Source organism: Temnothorax americanus, unplaced genomic scaffold (assembly GCF_048541705.1).
Source record: "Temnothorax americanus isolate GAGA-0224 unplaced genomic scaffold, ASM4854170v1 Scaffold189, whole genome shotgun sequence".
NCBI lineage: Eukaryota > Metazoa > Arthropoda > Insecta > Hymenoptera > Formicidae > Temnothorax > Temnothorax americanus.
The window spans coordinates 56,258-76,088 of NW_027509328.1; the positions used below are offsets into that span (position 1 = coordinate 56,258).

A 19,831-nucleotide genomic window follows, 5' to 3' on the forward strand; every position below is an offset into this window, starting at 1 on the left:
CCTGCGAATTGCGGCCGGCGCGAGTACTCATGGTTCCAAATAATTGCGGGCCACCCGTGGGCGGGCAGCACGAGTCGGGTGAGTCGCGCGAGTGTTGCTATCTGTCGCGATCCGCCAACGTCTCGCGCGAGTCACAAAATACGATTTTGTACGTTGATTGTACGCGCAACTTATCAACTAATAGGTACGACAATTACGAATGACACGGACATCTAATATATACAGGCAAGCGCCGAACATCCTGTATTGATGGCCTATTCAAATGCTTAGATAAAATCTTGGTTTTATCAAGAAAAAAAAATACATAAGTTCTTGAAATTATACTATAAGTGTTCGAGATCCGTCGAACTTTCCTACGCGAAACATCGGTTCAAAAACATTATTATATTTAACATCGAGAAATACCGATGTTTATGTGGTACGAGCTCTGTCAAACTTGTTCGAAACATACGTTCCCCGCAATCCCCGCGCCCTCGAAGCCCATCGATCGCGATCACGCGTTACGAGAGTGCTCCCTTATTTGTCGAAGCCCGGAAATGGCTGTTGTGATGCGTGATGTGACCATACGGACGAATAGCGATTCAGCTCTCATCGTGCGTTCGTTCCTGAAAAACAACCCTTTTGAGTAAACGGCGAACTCGCTCGCCGGACAGTCAGTCGTTGCTGAGGATTCCTAGCCTCAAGTCGTGGGCCAGAACTCATAGCCGAAAGTCGTCGCGTATCAATCCTCGTCTAAAAACAGCACGGCTCTCTCCCTCTTAAATCGCTGCCTGAATCGCTACTCGCTCGTTTCGTCTTAAAGTGCAGATCAAAGTTACTTATATTTTTTCATTAAGTGTGCTACTTAGCGAGGGGTCCGAAAACTTCCGGTCGTGCTCCGCTCGCGATCGTTCTTCTGCCGCGCGCTCAAGATTTCCGTTCGACGTGTACAAGATCTCCGCTCCGCGAGAGGCTTCGATGCGAGAAGCTGAGACAAGATTTCCGTTCGCGATACCTGGCAGAAAAGTACGAACGACTCAGAAGATTTCCAAATCCGCGACGCACGATCCGTAGTTCCCCCTCGCGTCTTTTCCGTTCTTGAAATAAAGACAGTTGCTAAAGAATATATAGTTCTACCCTCAGGTACAATCGCGGGTGTCGGGGGGGGGGGAAGCGTCCCCGCGGAGGGAACGCCATAAGAGATGGGCGAGGGGGGTCCGGGAGGAGCAGCTGTTGGGGGGAGACAAGCAGTGGGGGAAATTCACTTCTGTACTAGGGTACTCTGGAGGGGGTCGGGGGAAGGGGGGTACCGCGTTACCGACGGTGCGCGAGGAGGAGCGTCGTCGATCGCGGCGAGGCGCGTACTGTCGCGTCGCCCGCTTTTCTCTGTCCTAACGGGCCGGACGCGGTTTTCCGGCCCCCCCGTTTTCCAAACGGCGAAAATCGCGATTCCTCCTCCCGAAAGGGGGAGCGTCGATCGCGGCGTCGCGCGCTTTTTTGTCCCAACGGGCCGGATGCGGTTTTCCGGTGTATCGAGAGAGATAGAGAGAGACGAGACTACTCATTTCGTTTACTCGATTTGTACTGTCGCTTTTCTCTGTCCTAAAGCCCGTGTCACACTACGCATTGCGGACGCGGATTGGATTCGGATTGCGAATCATTGAATCTGAACTCTCCGTTCACACCACGAATTCAGTATTCAGTCTGCATTGGTCTGCATTGTTTGCTATGTGCTGCGTGTAACAATATGGCTTGTCAAAATTATTATTATAAGCGATATATATATATGAAAAGAAAAAAGTTGCAAGCATGTCTTTTGCTTCTAATGATCGCTGAATATGAATCGCGTAGATGTAATGAGCGAAGACTATGGGTTCACAAATGGGTAATAAGAAGGAAAGAAAAAGGGTTGCATCATAACCTCTTTTTGGAACTTTCATTAGAAGACCCTGATCGGTTTAGAAGGTTTGTTGCAGTTTGTAGAATATAATTTGAAAAACTAAAGGAAATGTTTTACTTTTAAGGAAATTTGTTATTTTAGATGCCTCAGAATGGACACAGATACTTTCGAACATCTTCTGATTAAAGTCGATCCTATAATAAGAAAGCAAGATACTCATTTACGAGAAAGCATTTCACCTAGTGAGAGGCTATCAGTTACTTTACGACATTTAGCAACAGGTGAAGGACAGCAGAATTTCGATTGATTATAGTTGTATGCTTTTTGTTATGTAACTAAATTTTTTTGTATTCTAAAGGAGAAAGTCAAGAATCGTTATCTCTTACATTCAGGCTGGGTAGAAGTACTATATCAAACATTATAAAAGAGGTAACAGCAGCAATATTTTTAGTTTTGAAAGAAGAGTTTCTTTGTTTTCCTCAAACTGAGGATGAATGGCGTGGGATTGCCAATAATTTCGGAGAGCGATGGAATTTTCATCATTGCGTAGGGGCAATGGATGGAAAACACTGCGTTATTGATCCCCCACTGCAGTCAGGATCCATGTTCTATAATTATAAAGGAGATTACAGTGTTGTACTATTGGCTCTAGTAGATGCTGATTTACGTTTCATTTATGTTGATGTGGGAGCTAATGGCAGAGTCAGTGACTCTGGTGTTTGGAATAACTGCTCCCTCAAAAATTATCTAGATAGGAATGCTCTACATATCCCTCCTCCTGCCCCATTGCCAGGTATAGAAGAAAATTTTCCTTTTGTGATTATTGGGGATGAAGGTTTCCCATTATCAGAGAAACTCCTAATCCCTTATCCAAAACCTCAATGTAGTGGGAGAATACATAGAAGGATATTTAATTATAGGTACCTATGTAAAATGTTTCTAATTTTTTTAAATTTATAATATGTTAAAAGTTACAGCAATATCAAAATATTTGTTTACTCATATGTTATAGATTATCTAGAGCTCGTCGTTGCTCGGAAAATGCATTTGGTGTAATGACTGCACGTTTTCAAATTTTTCGTTCTCCAATGCGATATGATCCTGACGATGTTCGCAACATTATCTTAGCTATATGTTGTTTGCACAATATGCTGCGAAGTCAGTCTGTTGGGCGAAATATGTATACACCACCATCATTTCTAGACGAAGAAAATTAAATGTTAGGTGAATTGCATCGTGGAGATTGGAGAGCTGAAAACGCAAGAGGCATGGTAAATTTTGCTCATCAAGGTGGCAACCGTCACGCAAATCAAGCCATTTTACTCAGAGACAGGTGGTGTTATTACTTTAATACTGTTGGTGCAATTCCCTGGCAAGAACGTATGATACAGTGAATTATTAATAATATTGGAAGTAATAAATGTAACTGTCTTCAAATGCGTGTATGTTAGTATTTAATATCTCTATCCTGTACTTTAGAAAAATAAGTTTATTTTTTATTTGTTTTTTATTGCTAGTACAGTCTTTTACATTAATTAGTACAATGTTACATTTAAATAAAAGAAATACGGAGCTTCAGTCTTTACCAACATAAAATAAATTTCTCCTGCGGTAATAACAATTACGGAGCTTCAATCTTAACAACATAAAATAAATTTCTCCAGTGGTAATAAGATTTACGGAGCTTCGGTCTTAACATAAAATAAATGTTTCCTGTGGTAATAACAATTAAATCAAACATTACTTTAAATATATATTAATATACTTTTTTCTGTGTATAAAAATGACAGTACGCCTATCAGTGTAATATATTATTGCAGATAATGTCGATATATTCAAAAACTTATTGCAACCTTGGCTGAATCAATACTCTTAAAATTTCCTTTTCATAATATTCTTGATCCTCAGGAATCATTGACCGAAGCTTTGATGCAATATATGCACTAAACATATCAAATTTATCCATGTTTGGAGGAGGTAATTCTTGTTTAGCCAAATTTCGTATAGCATCTACAGCATGTTCCATTGCGTTAGATTTTCTTCCTCGTTTTGTATACATCGGGGCCTCAATAGAACGCTTATTAGTATTTAATGGAGCAGATGCAGCACTAGATGAAGATGTAACTATTCCAGATGATGTATTACTTGATATATTACTTATTATCGATAGAGGTTGCCTGGCGTTGAGAGGTGCAAATGACCTATCTGAACTAGATTTTGATGAGACATGTAAATCAGAATGTTCAGAATGTGATGTTTCATCGCTTGCATCTGCTGCATTGTTAGGTCCAGATGAATCAGATGGAATTAACATATATTGCTAAACATAAAAATCAAGATATATTAAACAATACCTATAAAAAACAATACTTTTTTACATTGTTTGTGTTGAATACAGGAATTAATAGATAAGTAAATAACATTGAAATAATGAAAAACAAACAAAATGATATAAAGAGAAAAATTTTACACTTAAAAATAAGAGAAGACAGGGCTATCAGGGTCGAACGCAGATAATGCAAGTCTTCTGGAGAGATATCTTTCATTGTCTAAAATTTTACACTTACTTGTGCATTTTCATCATAATAAATGTCTGTAACCTGTGATAAATTTTGCACATCACTATAAGGTTTAGAAGTAGATAAACAATTCATTGTCTCTTCGCTGGCTGTAGAAATTTGACTTTGTGAGGAGAGGTTGTCAATAGTTTCGGACTGTGCACAAGTTTTCTTTAAAAACAGGAGCATTTCATAATAATCCCACTTTGGTTTGTAAATTTCATCAGTCCCTTTCCCACTACAACGAGCTTTTGAGGCTTTTATCTTCCGCTCGTTCGCACGGAAAGTGCTTTCCATACTTTGAAACCGCTTATAAACTGATTCTCCTGCAACGAGAAAGTAAAAGGGAATATTAACATTAATAATTTTTCTATAACCTCAACACATAATCCATATTCAGTAACTAGCTATTTGTGACATATGTTCATGCTAATAACTTTTCTAAAGGTTAAATAACCTAATTACATCTTCATTTCAGAAGCAACATGGTTAAATAGAAAAAATAAGATAAAATATGTCTAAATATACCTGTGAATTTGGGACCTAGGGCTTCCGCTATTTGGTCCCAATGCATTCGTTTCAAATCAGTTCGGCGATATTCTTCCGTGCTTGTATCCCATAATAAAGGACGCTGTCTCACCATTTGGATCAATATACATTTTATTTCTTTTGTAAATAAATCACTTTTGGGACCCATTGCCACAGAGAAAACGATATGTGCCCAGATAGCCACGACCAAACCTCTACATTTATTGCCAGTTGCCACGCGATTTGCGTATCACAGATCGCAAAATAGAAGCTCACCTATTTTGCGATTCGCCATCTGGATCTTTGGCTCCTTCCACCTGATTGGCTAATCAACAATTCGCAGTTTGCAATCCGAATCCGATCCGCGTCCGCAAAGGATCATCTATTCTGCGATTCGCAATCTGAATATTTAGCTACTTCCATCTGATTGGCTAATCAACAATTCGCAGTTCGCAATCCGAATCCAATCCGCGTCCGCAATGCGTAGTGTGACACGGGCTTAACGGGCCGGACGCGGTTTTCCGGCCCCCCCGTTTCCCAAACGGCGAAAATCGCGATTCCTCCTCCCGAAAGGGGGAGCGTCGATCGCGGCGTCGCGCGCTTCTTTGTCCCAACGGGCCGGATGCGGTTTTCCGGTGTATCGAGAGAGATATAGAAAGACGAGACTACTCTCTTCGTTCACTCGATTTTTACTTTTCACGAATATTTTTCAGCGCGCGTCCGAACTCGTTCAAGGTCGCTCTCGTCATTTCCTCCTTTTGTTTTTCTTCGAACGACGCGGCGAACAGTTGTAGTTTTTCCGGGGAAAGAGTTTATCTGGTATGGAAAACCAACGTTGAGATAATGAACGCGTATAAAATGAGTTTTGCTCGCGACGGCGCGGCATACAGTGACGCGGATTGACAAATGTATCGTGAGAGAGTGGTGCAAATCGATCGGAACGGGAATAAGTTGTTTTTTAATGCGGTATGAGCGACGAGTACGTAGAACTTTGCAAACCGGTGTTTAATTCTAAAATTAGAAAACCGATTGTAAAAATAAGCGAACCGCTCATGAGGAATTGTTGCAGATCGGATTTGTGGAGAGTCGACGTAACGAGATATCTGATCCGTCGCGAAATCGGAATCGCCGATCGCCAATCGAACTGGAAGTTTTTCTATTGCCAAATATATTTGAAAATAATAGAGAACGGTATTTATACGTCTAATTGATTTAGACCCGACAGCGGTGGTAATGTAGCAATAGCAATGTGTGTACTCGCAAATGAACGATCACCGTTATTACTCGTCCGAGGAATCAGACGGCGAACTGCGCTGTTACGAGCCCATGCCCGCGTTTTCGTCGGATTCGGACAACGAATCGGCGAGACTCGAAACGTCGTTATCGTCAAACGCATGTGCGTTGGTGGTGGTGAAGGAAGACGCGCGATGGAATCTGGCGACTCATCATTTGCGGAGAGAGATCGGAGCGCGAACTGCGCGCGAGCGCGCGTGGATAGAGATGACGATGGTAAATTCTGCTAGGGAGCACGAATATACGCGTAAATTGCCGCTCAAGTATCATCATTATTATCAGACGGTGTTCGGAGGAGAGAAGCTACGTAGGATTTACACCTACGGGTCTCGTCGTCTTTTCGATCGAGTGAAATTCAGTGTTCCCGAGGGTGAAAGGCCCTTCTGGATGACATGCAAAAAGAGTGCGAAGAATTGCTCGCCGCGGACGTCCGCGACGCGGACGGGTATCGCGCGTGGAGACGACGATGCAACGAGTGTCTCCAGCTCCTGCGGGAGAGCTATCGGGTCGGACGCTTCAGAGGGCGAGGCAACACCGGAGCCGTGACCGCTCTGGTGGTTCGAATAGCGCGACTGGAAGGTTCGAGGAAGGATCTGCGTCGGCGATTCGAACGCGCCGTGGGTGCCGGTTTGGACTGTGAGGGTGCTGGTAGCAGCAGCAGCGTCAGCGGAGGATTCTTGTGGGTCGAGATCGATACGGCGTTCCAAAGTCGCGTGCTCACCGGCGTTGCGACGAACTCGACGTACATCGAACTCGCGCGGTTTCTCGAGAATGCGAAAGGCACCGTGCTCGAAAAAGTGCAGGACAATTTGAACAGACACACGTGCCTGAAGGTCAATGTCATGTTCAATGGAGAATTCGTAGCGAACGATAAGATCGAAGTGAAGAGTATCGTTACGCGGAACGAACAGCTCCTCCAAGCGTCCGATCTGAGCGAGTGGTACGATAGGCGCGTGCGCGACGCGATTCTAGCAGAGTTGGACGAATTTCAGGAACGCGACAGCGGATGGGCGTTTTCTAGAATATTGAACCTAACGGTAAACGTGAACAAGTGTAATCCCATGAGCGTGGGATGTTGGATAAAAATACCGCGAGGTATAAGACTTAAAAAGGCGGTGGTGAACGTGCGATCGGAGAAGGACACGTGTTTCGCACGCGCGGTGGTCGCGGCTCTGTATCCCGCCCAGGAGAACCCGGAACGATGCGGCTCGTATCCCGATTACGCGACGGTGCTGAATCTCGACGGGATAAAGTTCCCCATAGATCTGAAACACATCGGAAAGTTCGAACGTCAGAATGACGTATCGATCAATGTGTTCACCACTCGGGAAGAGATTGGAAAGGAAGATAAGTACGGACGGGGCGCTGACGACAACGCGATCGTGCCTCTGCGGTTAACCGACGATAAGAGGGATAGACACGTAAATCTCCTGTATCTGCGCGATACGTTGCGTGGCGTCGTCAACAAGGGTCATTTCGCCTGGATAAAGAATCTATCGCGATTGGTGAATTCGCAATTGACCGTGAGCCGCTGCGCAAAGCACGTTTGCGATCAGTAAGTAAAAAAACTGAGAAACAAGGGAAGGGAGAGATGTTATTTAATATATGACTTTACTTCGCAGATGCCTACACTATTTCTATACGCGCGAAAAGTTGGCCGCTCACAGCGTCGACTGCGGCCGAATGAACGACTGCGCCATCGCTCTTCCAAACGAGGACGATAAGTGGCAGTCTTTCGACAATCACGACAGGAAGGAGCGACTCCCCTTCGTGGTGTACGCGGATGTCTTCTTGAACCATGGGAGAGGGAGAATGCCCAAGGGGGGGGGGCGAGAACGGAAAGATACGCTTATCAGCGTCACGTACCGTTCAGCCTGGGCTACTATCTGTGCTGCACCTACGACGATACCGTATCCACGTACAGATATCGTCGCGGCGAGGATTGCGTTTCGTGGTTCGTTAACGAGCTTCGCGTTCTCGCGCGTCGCGCTAAGATTAAATTCTCCACTAATATATTTATGGTAGAACTTACGAAGGACGAAAAACGCGAATTTCAGTGCGCGACGCATTGTCACGTGAGTCGAAAAGTGTTCCAACCGGAGGACAAACGCATGCGAGATCACTGTCATCTAACCGGACGTTACAGAGGTCCGGCGCATGTTCGTTGCAATCTGAATTACAGAAACGTGTACGTGATTCCCGTGTTCTTCCACAATCTGTCGGGTTACGACGCGCACTTCATCATCGAGAAAATCGCGAACGATTTCGAGGGCGGGGTCGAGCTCCTGCCGCTTACGAAGGAAACCTACATATCGTTCTCGAAGACTGTTAAGGAGACGCAGACGGATGGAACATGGAATCGGTACGTTAAGCTACGATTCGTGGACTCGTACAAATTTTTAGCCGCGAGTATCGAAACCCTGGCGTCCTATCTGAGCAAGGACAAGCTGAGAATAACGCCCTCGGAGTACGCGGATTTGAGCACGGAGAATCTCGATCTGTTCACTCGCAAGGGAGTATTTCCGTACGAGTACGTCGACAGCCTGGACAAGTTGCGGGAGACCGAGCTTCCACCGCGCAAGGTCTTTTACAGCTCCCTGACCGACGAGACCGCGAGCGAGAGCGACTACGAGCACGCGACGAGGGTCTGGCGACGTTTTCGCGTGCGAGATCTCGGGGAGTACAACGATCTCTATCTCAAGACCGACGTGCTTCTTCTGGCGGATATCTTTGAAAATTTTCGGGACACGTGTATGGCGAGTTACGGGCTCGATCCCGCGTATTATTATACGTTGCCGGGGTACACGTGGAACGCCATGCTGAGATACACCGGCGTGCGTTTCGAGCTGCTCACCGACATCGACATGGTGCTGTTCGTGGAACGTGGAATACGCGGCGGCCTCAGTCAATGTTCGCTCAGGTACGCGCGAGCTAACAACAGGCACGTACCGACATACGATTCGTCCCAGCCCGATACGTATCTCGTATATTACAACGTGAACAATCTGTACGGCTGGGCTATGTACGAATCGCTGCCGTACGCGAATTTTCAGTGGCTCGACGACCCTGAGAATTTTGACGTGACGACCGTGCCACCAAACGGCGATGTCGGTTACATTCTGGAGGTGGATCTCGAGTATCCTGGTGACCTGCACGACGCCCACGCGGACCTGCCGTTGTGCCCAACGCGCGATAAACTGCCCGGTAAGTGGCGGGAGAAACTGCTCGCCACGCTCCACGACAAATCGCGCTACGTGACGCACTATCGAAATCTGCAGCAATGTCTGCGACTGGGTTTGCGACTGACGCGAGTTCGTCGCGTTCTGCGATTCACCCAGTCACCTCGGCTTCGCGGCTACATCGAGCTGAACACGACGTTTAGGACTCGCGCGAGCAACGAGTTCGAACGAAATATGTACAAACTGATGTACAATGCCGTCTTCGGCAAGACGATGGAGAACGTGCGCGATCACGTGGACGTGCGTCTCGTGACACGATGGGACGGCAGGTACGGCGCGGAGGCGATGATCGCCAGACCGAACTTTCACAGCAGGAGCGTCTTCTTGGAGAATCTCGTCGCGATCGAGCTGTGAAGGCTCGAGGTAAAATTCAACAAGCCGGTTTACGTAAGAATGTGCATTCTCGAGATATCCAAGACGCGCCTCTACGATTTTCACTACGACTACATGGCGCCGCTTTATCGCGACCGGAGTCAAATTTTTTACACCGATACCGACAGTTTGATCTATTCGCTGGAGTGCGAAGACGCGTACGAGCTTATAAGACGCGACTGAAGACAGATTCGACACGAGCGATTACGCGGAGAATAACGCGCACGGTATGCCGCGCGTCAACAAGAAGGTGCCCGGTTTGATGAAGGACGAGAACAACGGCGCGATCATGATGGAGTTCGTGGGCCTCAGAGCGAAAATGTACGCTTACAAGGTACTCGGACGCGACGACACCAAGAGAATAAAGGGCGTCAAGAGAAACGTAGTCGCAAAGAGGATCACGTTCGAGGATTACTTGGCGTGCCTGCGAAACGCGCGCGAGCTGAAAACGCGCCAGTCGTGCATACGCTTGTGCCTGCACGACGTTTACACCGTGTCGGAGCAAAATCTTGCTCTCAGTCCGCACGACGACAAGCGATGCGTGAGGTTGGACAGCGTGGAAACGCTTCCCTGGGGACATTACGGAATACCGTTGTAAAAAAATAAAACAATATTGTGGTGTATGCGCGTAGAGAGAGAGGGCACCACGTACTGGCGAACGAGAGTGTGTAAGAAAAGCGAGGCGCTCGCGGAGATATGTAAGCCGGAAGTCGAGTGAGTGTAAGCCACGCGGCGAGGCTGAAAGAGAATATATATATCAGAGTGCATTTCATAACGAGTTGTGTATCAGTCACCCCCTTGCATCCTAAGGCATCCTCGCACCCACGGCAAGACGGAGACATTGCAAATATCATACGTTTTCTAAAATTGTATTATCGTAAGATCAATACGTAGAAAAAAATACCGATGAATGTGTATACTTTTTTTTATTAATAATAAAGTACATGTTGTGTGTCTAATTTTTTTTTTTTGTTACAATACAGATGCCTTATCTATCTACGAATTGTGCAAACTGTCCATTCCCAGCCATTTCACGTACACTTGATTGCCGCGCTTACGCAGGACCTTTTCCACGAGATAGACGTCGGGATCGGAGCCGCGCAGCAACTCGTGTTCGTAGAACCCTCCGGCTATCGCTTCCCCGCAAATGTCCTTTAGCAGATACGTAACGGGATTGGTCCTTTGCACTCTGCCTATGCGAAAGATCTCGGTGGTCCAATTGGGTGTGTAGCCCTTCTCGAAGATCGTTTTGAATTTGCTCACGCGCACCGGGTCGTCGACTCGAAACCTCGCCGGCGCGGCGATCTTCGCGCGACTGTACACCGTGCGCAGCAGCCTTTCGGCGACGGTGGGCGTCACGTCCGCCGGACGCATTCCGATCGTTCTGTGTCTGCGACGATTGTAATTTGACAGGGGGCTCGGCAGTGAGTCGATCCATTTGTACGATCCCTGAAGCGTGAAGAGCTTCCACATGTCGTTCTTCAACGTGCGATTGAATCTCTCCAGCACCGACGCTTTCATCACCGAATACGTGGAGTAGTGATTCACCTTGAGCGCGTCGAGGATCTCGCGCACGTCGGCGTTGTAGAATTCCTTTCCCTTGTCCGTCTGCAGATTCTCAGGGCATCGCGCGTCCTCGCGAAAGATCTTTCGGAGTGCCGTTGCGACCTCCTTTTCGCTCTTGGTCTTGAGCGGGATCGCCCAGGCGTACTTGCTCAGCACGTCGATGACCGTCAGAATGTAATTGTTACCCGCGTTTTGTTGCGAATAGGGACGTATCTTGACCACGTCGGCTTGCCACAGATCGTCGTAACCGCGCACTACGACGCGGCGACGGGGAAAGTTCTTCCTTGCCGGCGCGTGCAGTTCCTTCACAAGTCTTCGTTTCTCCGCGCTCATTGTTTGAGAAGGTTCAAAATACCCTGAATTTTGGCGATCTTTTCGTCGTGCTTTTCCACGGTCTTTTTTACATCGAGGAACTGGTTTTTAAATTCTCTTATCAGGTATCTCGAATTCTTTTTGGCCTCAGCGATCGCTCCCTCGACGAAGCTCCTGTTCGTCGCGTCGCCGTCGTCCTCCGGCGCGGCCACTCGCCGTATCTTGCGCTCCCTCGCGTCGTAGGAATCCTCGTTGTTCAAACCGAGCGCGTAGTTCTGCAGCCGATAAATCCTGAAATCGACGTATTTCTTGCTCGTCGCGTCGGTCTCGTACTGCGGCTCGGCTACCCGCCGTATCCTGCGCTCCTTCGCGTCGTAGGAATCCTCGTTCAAACTGAGCGCGTCGTTTCTCACCGTCGCTATCCCACCTCTCAATTTCGCGGTAGCATCGTTCTTCTTGATCTCTCCGGTCACCACGCTTCTCAGTTGTTCGATTGCGCCATCTACGTAGCTCCTGTTCGCCGCGTCGGAACCGACGTCCGGCGCGGCTACGCGTCGTATCATGCGCCCCATTGCCTCGTAATGCCCCTGATTCGAGAAGAGCGTGTCGTTCCTCAGCGTCGCTATTTCACGTTTGACATCTTTCATCACATCGAACTTGGCATATGCAAACCAGATATCGACGTAGGTCTTGTTCGCTGCGTCGTCGCTGTCCTCCGGCGCGGCTACCCACCGTATCTTGCGCTCCCTCGCATCTTAGGAATTTTCGCTCACGAAGAGCGCGTTGTTGCGCGTGTAATTGCGCAGGGATTCGATCGAGGAGCGCAATCTCACCGTGGACGCACCGTCACCGTTGCTCCGATTTGTCAGAGACATGCCGAATTTGTTCACGGACATCGCGCGCAAGGAGGCGCTAAAGAGCGCACCGCGATTCGTACTATATAAGTAGCGCGAGCGTGTCGTCGCATCCGTACAAAAAAAATTAATCTGAAAGCAACGAATCGTTCGCGCGCGTGCATCGGTAATCGAGATGTTTCTGATACTGACGGACAGACACGATATTCTTAATCTAACGGCCGAGGAGTTGGAATTCGTTCCGAAGATCGTTCTGTTGCGTAATTTTGAGAAATTCGTGCATCTGTTGTGGGACCGTTTACCGGAACACATAAAAGCGGATCCCGAGGTGCAGAGATATTGCCCGTGTAGGGAACATTACAATCGTCCGTGGCAGCGATCGCACATAGACGGTCCTCCGCCACTCATTAAAGACTGCTACGAGTGCAACCGCGCGCTCACCCCGAACGGTGAGTCGTCGACTCACCTGAATAAGCAAAGGAAAAACAGTTTTTTTTTAGTAAAAAAAAAAGAAAGCCCTCCCAGCAACCGCGATCGAATGCGACGCGCGTGCGGCGCCGGTCTGCTTGATCGCGCGATAAACGCTCTTCCCTTCGAGCTGCACGTACCCGGCTATCAGTTCTGCGGACCCGGTACGCGTCTAGCGAAGAGACTAGCGCGCGGTAAAAAAGGTATAAATCCGTTGGACGCGACGTGTCGAGAGCACGACGTCGCGTACCCCCGAAGCGGCGAGCTCGCCGAACGACACGTCGCCGATCGATCGCTCGCCGAGAGGGCGCGCGAGCGCGTCACCGCGAAGGACTCCACGGTCGGTGAGAGACTCGCCGCGGCGGCCGTATGGGCGGCTATGAAGGCGAAGATGAAAATGGGCATGGGTATGGAAAAACGACGTTAGCGCGCCTGCCGCCGTACGGCGTCACGACGAACGAGCAGCTTGATCGAGCGGCGCGTCGCCTGCGCATACCGTTCTTCCGTGGAGTGTTTATGCGCGACGTTTTGCCGACGAGGGTGCGACACTCGGAGTGCGGCATCGTGAATCTCGACGACGCGGCGGGTCCTGGCACGCATTGGGTTGCTTACGCGAAAAGAGGGTACGCGGCCATCTATTTAGACGCGTTCGGAGATTTTCGTCCGCCGAGGGATCTCGCGCGATATCTCGGTGGCGGCGATAGCGCAATCGTGACCTACAATCATCGAGCGTTTCAGACGTTCGATCAGAGAATCTGCGGACAGCTGTGCCTGCAATTTCTCCGCGAGATCGATTGGGGGAGTGGCGAACGATCGACGTTCTCCCGCGATGTCGCTGACGCTCATGTTATCTGGAACCAACAGCGTTCTCACGGCGAGTCACTTTCCCGCTTTGGACCTGAGCGACGGCGAATATACGCTGGGTTTAACAACTTTCGAGACGTACAATTCGATACCGAACGTTACGTCCGCGAATAATCGATTCTACTTCGGCGAGGACGACCGGAAGATCGTCGTTCCGGAAGGGTCGTACGAGCTGCGAGCCGTGAGCAGATATCTGCGCGCCGCTCTTCTTCATCGCGAACGTGAAAGAGAAAAAATGAAGGATAAAGGAGGAAAAGAAACGCAGACCGTTGGCGCCGAACGGGTAGGAGAAAAAACCGAACAGAGAAAGACGACGACGACGATGACGACAGTGATGGTAGTTACGGCATATACGAGGACGACGGCAAGTGCGTGCGTGTGTGTGCGCGCAACCTGAAGAGAGAGGGATGCTCGTTTTGAACGGATCGAGCACGAACGAGCGAGCTAGCCCGCTCTACGACGAGATCGGTGGTGAAGGAAGAGAAAAGCTGGAGGAGAAGGAGAAAGGAGAGCCGTTCTCAGCAGAGCCAACGTCAAGTTCCTACGATCGTTGGGTCTCGCCGTGAGAAACTTCTCGCCGTCGCGTCGTTTCTATATCAAGGGAAAAAATAATGGTCGACATATACTGAGTATCGGCGGTGAGCCGATCTTCGACGAGCGCATCGTCGGAATCGAGATTCACACGTATAACCCGTACGTCAGCACAACGTTCGGGTACAACGACGAGATACGAATACCCATACAGCAGCAGGATCTGTTTACGCTGCCGTGCAACAGTTTCCTGTACGTCGAGGGACGCCTTATTCACGACGACGACGGCGCGACGACGTCGGCGGGGAAGGATGATCAAAGGCAATACACGAAATTGGTTAACAACTGCGTCGCGTTTATGTTCGACGAAATTCGCTACAAACTCGACGGCGTAAAGATCAATCGGTGTAGAAACGTCGGAGTAACCAGCACCATAAAGAACTACGTGTCGCTGACCCCCGAACAAGCTAGAAGACTGCAGAACGCCGGATGGAGTTATCCGACAAACGAATCGAATCTGAACAGCGCATCCGGTGATTTCACTTTTTGCGTATATTGAAAGATCTGTTGGGTTTCTGCGAGCACTACAGACGCGTGGTGATAAACGCGAAACACGAGATTATCCTGATACGCGCTCGTCACGACGTCAATTGCGTTGTAGATCCGAGGAAATACGTGCCGAGAAATCCGGCCAAGGATCCTAAAATTACGCTAATGAAGGTGCAATGGCGTATGCCGCACGTATCGTTGAACGACGTGACTAAGTTATCGCTACTGCGAACATTGGAGAGCGGACGATTTCTGAGCGTGGGCTTTCGCTCAGAAATTGGGATCTGTACGAATTTCCCCTGCTGCAGAGCACGACCAAGCATTCGTGGGCCGTGAAAGCCGCGCCACAATTGGAGAAGCCGCGATACGTCATATTCGCGCTGCAGACCGGACGGCAAAACGAATTCACGGAGGACGCCTCGAGATTCGATTATTGCACGCTCACCAACGTGAAATTGTATCTCAACTCGGAATTCTATCCCTACGACAACGTGAACGCGAATTTCAAAAGCGACAAGTTCGCCGTGCTGTACAGGGTGTATCATGACGATACAGAGCGGTACGGCGGGTTGCCCATTCGAGCAGGCGCGCATGGTCGTTCACAATTGCGTTGACTTCGGTGCATCACCTATAATCACTCGCATATCTTTTTTACAATAAAATGGACTTTGTAGCGCCCGAAGTTGCAATACAATTGTGACGGATTTGCGTAGCAGTAACGTTAACACAGAAGTCGAGATGACAATACAGGTTATGAAATAAATTTTATTAAGAAAACGAAAGACATTTTCTCTCTTACGAAAAAAGCTCGTACCATAGTCCATCATAATCATTATATATTATAATTTTATTACTTAAATTATTTTTTGCACACAATGTTTATGCACAGGACAAAAGTCAGCAATTAGTATATGTGTGCAAATTTAAATTATAAGTCGGCGAATAAATTTTATTCAATGTAAGTTTAAATAATGGCAGAAATCACCATTAACAAATCTTACAATATTTATTTTGTTAAATTAATATATAATTTATCATTAAATTGATAATCAATTTAATATATCAATACAAATGAGCATTATATAATTTTTTATATAAATGATGCTGCTGCATCTTAAAAATCTTAATCTTAAACTCATAAACAAGAGGTTTATTAGTATAAAATATGATACATTTTAAATATGATGCTAATAAATAGTTTATATAAGCAAATTATTATAATACTTAATGAATACTTTTTAGTAATAAATTCCTTGTAGATTTAAATGAGATTCAGTAGCATTATTTACATAAAGATGCTTATTAGCATCAGTATATTGAATTAATTATTAATGTTAACGATGAAATATTAATAATCTGAAATAAATGTTGTTAGACATAAGATCCGCTGATAATCGTTTTTATCGTTATAAATAACGATGGAAACTGTTATCAACGGATCTCGTACCTAACAACACTTATTTCGGATTATTAATATATAGATATATTAGGGAGAAGGAGAGAAGGATGATAGGCCTCTCCGGCAGTTCTCTCGCACCCCTGACACTCCATTAACCGAATTTTATTGTTGGGCGCCAGACGCGTGAATTTGCGTCCGCGAAATCGCGAGAAACTAAAGAGAGAGACTCAAGGCAAAATAAGTCGGTGTGCGAGAAATCGGCTAGCTCGACCTATAAATAACAAAACGCGCCCTCAGAAAAAATTTCTAATAACGAGACAAAAAAATATTCTTGCCATGTTTAATCTTATCACAACCTGAAGTAGTATAAAAATAAAACAATATTGAGATTAAAAATCAATAATTCTTATTCTCTTCTATTATAAAAAAGAGATTGTTTTTTGAGTTTTTTTTTCAATTTTTTCTACCCCCCCCCCTATGCCATATATAATTCTTTAAGATTTGGTTGATTAGTTTTTTTGTTATATAAAAAACACAGTGTAGTGTTAAATGTTAATCCCCTTTTAAGAAGATATGAAATCGATGTTTGAACTTTGCGAAGCTGACCGAGTGTCGAGCGTTTATTTTATAAATGACTGTATAAGTTACTGATTTTATTTAACAGTAGTACTTCATGGATGACGAAGAAATCTATTATGATTTTACAAACGTCGGTTAACTTTAAAAAAAAAACCTTAGTTTACTCACTATTCATCTCTTTCTAAGGGGGACAGTTAGAACATCTCAAGTCTCAATAATTGAGACTTCAAAAAATGATGTTTTAAAATAATAAAAAAATGTGCAAGTAGAAACTTGCACATTACTTTCTCATAGTTTTTATTTTATATTATTTGTTAGTTTAATACTCTACTATTATTATCTGCATGACTGCTATGATTTCGAAGTATTTGTGCGTTTAGTTTTCTACCAGTATTATCTTGCTCATCAACGACGCTTTCCGCGCGTTTACTAAATTAACGTAATTCTCCGCTTATTTCTGGCGTCCGCGTTACTGCCATTCTTATTGTTCAAAACTTGACGCCCGTGTTATCAGCTATCTATTTGCTTTTCCTGATTAATGAAAGTCGAAATGGCCGCATTGTTTTCCGAAAGTTATTCTACAATAAATGTTCCTTTTCATTTGTTAGCTGACTGAGTTAATGATTTGCGTGTCACTCCGCCAAACATCGCGTTGCCCTTAATCAACCCCGCCACCCTCAGAAAAGATTTCTAGATACAACGCTAATACTCTTAAATCTATCATAAAATAGGATCAAAATAGGGCTAATTATATTTAGTATTGAAACAACAATATTTTAATCTTAAATAGAAAATTTCTTAAGGTTAGAATAAAATATTCTTGATACTATCCCTCTAACTTTCTCAGAAAGAAAACTTTGTGACAATTCTATAATATTTTTGATTCAATAATAGACAAATATGAAAAAAAATCTTACTCCATTCTTGCAAAAAAAAAATTTGTAGATTGTTAGGAATCTATTATATTATTTTTTTTAAGATGTTTTTTGTGATATAGAATAAAATAAAAGTATTTATAAACAAAAACAGCTATTATTTTGTAACGTTTTATTATTTTGTTTTTATACAAAACGTATGATTTTCAACTATTTTTATGATTTATGATGTGTCGGGGGTGCGAGAGAACTGCCGGAGAGGCCTATCATCCTTCTCTCCTTCTCCCTAATATATCTATATATTAATAATCCGAAATAAGTGTTGTTAGGTACGAGATCCGTTATAACAGTTTCCATCGTTATTTATAACGATAAAAACGATTATTAGCGGATCTTATGTCTAACAACATTTATTTCAGATTATTAATATTTCATCGTTAACATTAATAATTAATTCAATATACTGATGCTAATAAGCATCTTTATGTAAATAATGCTACTGAATCTCATTTAAATCTACAAGAAATTTATTACTAAAAAATATTCATTAAATATTATAATAATTTGCTTATATAAACTATTTATTAGCATCATATTTAAAATGTATCATATTTTATACTAATAAACCTCTTGTTTATGAGTTTAAGATTAAGATTTTTAATTTGCAGCAGTATCATTTATATAAAAAATTATATAATGCTCATTATTATTGATATATTAAATTGATTATCAATTTAATGATAAATTATTTATTAATTTAACAAAATGAATATTGTAAGATTTGTTAATGGTGTTTTCTGTTATTATTTAAACTTACATTGAATAAAATTTATTCGCCGACTTATAATTTAAATTTGCACACATATACTAATTGCTGACTTTTGTCTTGTGCATAAACATTGTGTGCAAAAAATAATTTAAGTAATAAAATTATAATATATAATGATTATGATGGACTATGGTACGAGTTTTTTTCGTAAGAGAGAAAATGTCTTTCGTTTTCTTAATAAAATTTATTTTATAACCTGTATTGTCATCTCGACTTCTGTGTTAACGTTACTGCTACGCAAATCCGTCACAATTGTATTGCAACTTCGGGCGCTACAAAGTCCATTTTATTGTAAAAAAGATATGCGAGTGATTATAGGTGATGCACCAAAGTCAACGCAATTGTGAACGACCATGCGCGCCTGCTCGAATGGGCAACCCGCCGTACCGCTCTGTATCGTCATGATACACCATGTACGAGATGTACGCGAAATTTCGAGGAGCGTACTACGGGGACGGTCGCTAGCCTAGCAATCGTGAGCAGTTGCTCGTTTTTGCTCGTTTCCTCTATTTTGACCTACTGGATTAAAAAGAGAAAAAACGAACATAAACGGGCGACTGCTCACGATTGCTAAGCTAGCGAAGTATCAACTGAACGCACCCATTCAAATTTAAAGTTATTAATACACCTAGACACCAAAAACTATGAAGCGCACTATCTGGATCCTGTCATCGGCAACCTGGGATACGTGGACATCGAATTCAAAATATTAATACATGTAGACACCGAAAATTACGGAGCGCACTATGTGGACCTCGTCATCAGCAACCTGGGACACTTAAACATCGAATTCAACGTATTATTACACCTGGACACCGAAAACTACGAAGCGCACTATGTGGATTTCGTCATCGGCAACCTGGGACACCTAGACATCAAATTCAACGTACGATTACACCTGGACACCGGAAACTACAGAGCGCGATATCTGGACCTCGTCATCGGCAATCTGAGACACGTGGACATCAAATTCAAGGCATTAATACACGTGGACATCGAAAACTATGAAGCGTACTATCTGGACCTCGTCATCGGCAACTGGACTAGACACGAATAGCTGATCATAGATGCTTAAATTCCAGCGCATTTCTCCAGCTAAGAACTTCTTTCGGCAGCGGTAGATAATAGGATACGAT

General features: G+C 44.8%; 2 protein-coding genes across 2 annotated transcripts; one reads left to right on the forward strand and one right to left on the reverse strand.

The window, feature by feature from the left end:
• Window positions 1-3,598: 3,598 nt before the first annotated feature.
• On the reverse strand, window positions 3,599-5,287 carry LOC143896516 (uncharacterized). The gene is made up of 3 exons (XM_077404415.1): window positions 4,966-5,287; window positions 4,447-4,763; window positions 3,599-4,199 (listed from the first exon to the last, which is right to left on the reverse strand). Exons 1-3 carry the CDS (start codon window positions 5,132-5,134, stop codon window positions 3,723-3,725), a joined length of 963 nt encoding a protein of 320 aa, XP_077260541.1. The 5' UTR covers window positions 5,135-5,287; the 3' UTR covers window positions 3,599-3,722.
• Window positions 5,288-6,650: 1,363 nt separating this feature from the next.
• Window positions 6,651-9,851, forward strand: LOC143896520 (uncharacterized). Its single transcript, XM_077404420.1, has 3 exons — window positions 6,651-7,813; window positions 7,881-8,033; window positions 8,132-9,851. Exons 1-3 carry the CDS (start codon window positions 6,651-6,653, stop codon window positions 9,849-9,851), a joined length of 3,036 nt encoding a protein of 1,011 aa, XP_077260546.1.
• Window positions 9,852-19,831: the final 9,980 nt, after the last annotated feature.

What these genes read in the sequence shown, in the direction of transcription:
- LOC143896520 (XM_077404420.1), top strand. Translation starts at nt 6,651, where the DNA reads ATGCAAAAAGAGTGCGAAGAATTGCTCGCCGCGGACGTCCGCGACGCG. An exon ending in GCAAAGCACGTTTGCGATCA is followed by an intron (nt 7,814 to 7,880) that starts GTAAGTAAAAAA and finishes TTTACTTCGCAG; the next exon opens with ATGCCTACACTATTTCTATA. An exon ending in GAGCGACTCCCCTTCGTGGT is followed by an intron (nt 8,034 to 8,131) that starts GTACGCGGATGT and finishes CGTACCGTTCAG; the next exon opens with CCTGGGCTACTATCTGTGCT.
- LOC143896516 (XM_077404415.1), bottom strand. Translation starts at nt 5,134, where the DNA reads ATGGGTCCCAAAAGTGATTTATTTACAAAAGAAATAAAATGTATATTG. An exon ending in CCTAGGTCCCAAATTCACAG is followed by an intron (nt 4,764 to 4,965) that starts GTATATTTAGAC and finishes TTCTCGTTGCAG; the next exon opens with GAGAATCAGTTTATAAGCGG. An exon ending in ATTATGATGAAAATGCACAA is followed by an intron (nt 4,200 to 4,446) that starts GTAAGTGTAAAA and finishes TTTTATGTTTAG; the next exon opens with CAATATATGTTAATTCCATC.